We start from the raw sequence: 4168 nt of genomic DNA, 5'->3' as shown, positions 1-4168 counted from the left end.
TCTTGGCCAAAAGTATAAATTTTTTAACAAGTTTGTAATAAAATTTAAATTTAGGTCAAATATATAAATGTTAGACCAAATTTGTACTAAATTTTTAAATTTTTGCTAAAAATATAATTTTTGAAAATTGAATGTCCTGTCGATAGGTAAAATTGTCAAAATGAATATAATTTTCAATTTTTAGAACTTAATTGGCTTAAAAAAAAATAAAGATTAAATCAATTATAAAGCTTAAACATAAATACTTTTTAATTGATCTCCTTGTAAACATAGTTGGTTTTCAAAATAAGATCATTTTATTGAATACTTTTTTTTCCTTCTAAGTACTATCATACCCAAGTTAATTGTTACCTAATGTGTTTTGTCATTTTTTTTGTAAAATATACAAACTTTTATTTTATAAAACAGATGATACAATATTTTTTTTAGATGAGAATAGTAAATTTTATAATTTTTTTTTAGATGATATAATATAAAGTATTGTAATACAAATACATTTATTATTTTATTAATCTATCCAAATTCAGATATCGCGCTTCAATCAACCACCACCGGAACCACCGATGTTGCATTCCGCACCCCACCTCCTCCTCTCCTCCTCCTCCACCGTTCTCCTCCCTACTTTCTCCCTCCTTCCGAATAGCCGTTTCCTCAGAGTATCTAAAAAACCCTACTCTCTTTCACAACAATATTCGACCAGGCCTCTTGCCCCATTGCTAGCTCAACTCCCCGATTCGGCCTTGCCTGAAGATGGACCCGTCGAACTCCCGTTCTCTATACCGTCATTTATCTCCACCGACGATGACCCTACCACACTCCAAGTCGCCACCAGTGTTCTCCTCACCGGCGCCGTCTCCATCTTCCTCTTTCGGTCCCTCCGTCGCCGTGCAAAGCGCGCCAAAGAACTGGTTCATACTCTCTCTCTCTCTCTCTCTCTCTCTCTCTCTCTCTCTCACACACACACACACACACTTGAACGCGTTCTCAACTTATCGTCACAATTTGGCATCTAGCTCATGTATTAGTGCAATCACAGGAGTTTGATTCGTGTAAACCCTAATTATGATGCGCAATTGAACCTATTGAAGTTATATGCGAGTATTAGCAATGATTGAATTGAGAATTTTATGTATGGATTAGAAATTTAGGTCTACAGGAACAGAAACTAAAAAGACGTTGAAGGAGGAGGCACTAGAGAGTTTGAAAGCAATGACGCCGGTTGAGGCAAATGCTCCTCCGTCGCCTCTTCAGGCGTTGCTTGGAGGTTTATCTGCCGGAATTATTGCAATTATTCTTTATAAATTCACCTCCACCATTGAAGCTTCTCTGAATCGTCAAACTATTTCTGATAATTTTTCGGTATGAATCAATCCTTCACTGCTTGATAAATCATAATTCTAGTATTGTTTAACTGGGAAATCTGATTTCTACTCAAAATTTCTTCTTGTAATTTTACATTTGTTTGTCATCTTTCTGCTCAAATTATTATAACGAAATCTTTTACCTTACAGGTCCGACAAATCACTATAACCATAAGGTAAATGTACAATTGTACATCATTCTCCTCTTTCCATGACTTAAGGTTCAAGATGATTAAAATGCTAAAAAGATGTTTGTATTTGATGCATGTAGGACTATTATAAATGGTATATGCTACCTTGCCACATTTGTTTTTGGCATCAATGCAGTAGGGTTAATACTCTACTCAGGTCAACTCGGTCTCAACTCAATAATGGGAGATTCTCCAAGTGAAAAAATTCAGAACAAGGAAGAAACACAATCAAACTCCATTCAGACTGAAACAAACAAAAATGATGAAGATCAAAGCAGGCAACAGTGAGATAATAGTATTTGAATTTTGTTTATAGTTTCTGTCTATACCGTATTTTTCATTATTATATATCATTAATTTTGACAACATTGGTCCAATAGCATCATATATTCATGTCTTTTTTACCATAGCATTGTACTTAGATTTTTCAAAAGTAGAATGTCTTAATAAGAAAAATAAAATGAAAGCATAATGTTATAATTGGGTGGATCTTTTAAGGTATAATGTGCCATAATGAGAAAAAAGAAAATAGAAGCATAATGCTACAACGGAAATAAATGAATCTATAATGCTACTAGGTGTGAGACTCATGTACTACACGGGGTTATTACAAGAAATGAATATTTGCATTTTTATCCCTTAATAGCATCATACTTTCATTTGTATCACATAATACATTATATGATACAAATGAAACTATGATGCTATTAAGGTATAAAAACGCAAGTATGATGCTATTATGGTATAAAAACGAAATATGAATTATGATGCTACATTGCACAAATTCACTAACAAAAACATCGGCATGGGTAAATAGGGCAATTCCATTGAACAATTGAATTTGCAATGTAACATAATAAAAACATTACAATAGTAAGGAAATGTCAAACTTGGAAAAATATTTGTCGGTGTATCTAGAAATGGAAGGGGAAATGTGGTAAGTTGATTATACAATTTGAGTAATTTGAGGTTTACATAAATCTTAAATAATTATGTTATTTAAGAACTGCAAAATCATAAAACTAACCCCACATATACTTTATAATGTTAAAAATAAACAGTTTATAAACTAAAATGCTATTACATTATGCATATTCTGTAAAGTTGCATTGTTTAATTTTGTTTATGAAATGCTGACTCAAAAAGAAAGATAAAATGCAGAAATATGACTTAATATAAAGTAGTTTTTATGAGAGGAGCAAAATAAACAAATTTATTGCAATTTGTGTATTTTATTAAATCACACATATAAAAAACAGTAAAATCATAAAATTTTATTATATTGGAATAAAAAGAAAGCTAATATGTGTTATAAAGAGAATATGTGTTATAAAGTTGATTTTTAATTTGCTTTTTTTGCGTATATAATGTAAAAGATGTATAAATTCAAGGGCAAATCAGGAACACATGGCAAAACCAATATATTATGAAAAAATTGAAGAAAAAAAAATATCAACACGTTAATGTTTCTTTAAAACAAATATTTGTTGGATTAATTAACAGGATCATTCTACAAAGGAATGAGAAAAGTAAAGTATTATAATGGTAAAATTTTTGTATTTTTGAATAATGTAGTAGTTATCGTGGTGTTGACATTTTAATAATAAAAGTAGTTATATAAGTGACAAATATATGAACAAAACTTGAAAAACTGAATAATAAAAAACGAATTGCAATTTTCACCAAATAATCCTAATAACTCCATAGAGGTAATTCAAGTCCAATAAAATAATGTCAAATAGTTCCAACATGAAAACAAATCAAACCCACACAAACAAAAAACCAAAGTTGAAATAGTTTTAAACGGGACAATGCACATAAAATATCTGGTTGGTTTTAAAATGGGCAATAACGTTGGAAATGTTGGATAACGGAGTTCTTAAATTAAAATTGGAAGTAGATTCGAAAGTTTGTTGAACACGATCAAGATTAGCTATAAAATAAAAACATTAGTAAATACAAATATGTATCAATTAATTCAAATAGAAACAAACTGATTTCGATAAACAAATATTTTTCATAAACTATATGGAATACATGTTGGCATGGTGGACAATGTTTGACTGCTAGTATTGAATCGGATAAAAACATAAATTGAAATATGTATAATGCATGCAGATCGACATGAGTAACATATAAAAAAAAGTTAAACGAAATGTATTCATACCGTTGGAAATGTTACTTGAACTAAAATTGGAAGTAGATTCAGAAGTTTGTTGAACACGACCAAGATTTGCTATAAAATAAAAACATCAGTAAATACAAATATGTATCACTTAGTTCAAAAGAAACAAACGGATTTGGATAAACGAATATTTTTCATAAGCTATATGGAATACATTTTGACGTGGTGGACAATGTTTGATTATTAGTATTGAATTTAGAAATGAATCGGATAAAAACATAAATTGAAATATGTATAATGCATACAGATCGATATCCTTCCTAATAAATCAAAATCTTTTTGGCACAAGTTCTCTTCTCATTAATTTGGACACATGACGTTTTCTAGAAACTTTGAATTTTGAATTTTCCACTAGTCATTTTATTGTATTCTTTATTTTATTAAATTAAAATTTCACATTTAATATGTAAGGTAATATATATATATATATA

The 4168-nt window shown here is 29.8% G+C and overlaps 1 protein-coding gene across 1 annotated transcript; it reads left to right on the top strand.

Annotated features, from left to right (window-relative positions):
* The first annotated feature begins 502 nt into the window (after positions 1 to 502).
* Positions 503 to 1918, top strand: LOC111919973 (uncharacterized). Its single transcript, XM_023915539.3, has 4 exons — positions 503 to 908; positions 1141 to 1359; positions 1512 to 1537; positions 1633 to 1918. The coding sequence occupies exons 1-4, from the start codon at positions 564 to 566 to the stop codon at positions 1838 to 1840; spliced, it is 798 nt and encodes a 265-aa protein (XP_023771307.1). The 5' UTR covers positions 503 to 563; the 3' UTR covers positions 1841 to 1918.
* Positions 1919 to 4168: the final 2250 nt, after the last annotated feature.

Source organism: Lactuca sativa, chromosome 5 (genome assembly GCF_002870075.4).
Source record: "Lactuca sativa cultivar Salinas chromosome 5, Lsat_Salinas_v11, whole genome shotgun sequence".
Classification (NCBI taxonomy): domain Eukaryota; kingdom Viridiplantae; phylum Streptophyta; class Magnoliopsida; order Asterales; family Asteraceae; genus Lactuca; species Lactuca sativa.
Note: the sequence above shows the minus strand (reverse complement) of the source record. Positions and strands in the feature narration are given on the sequence as shown.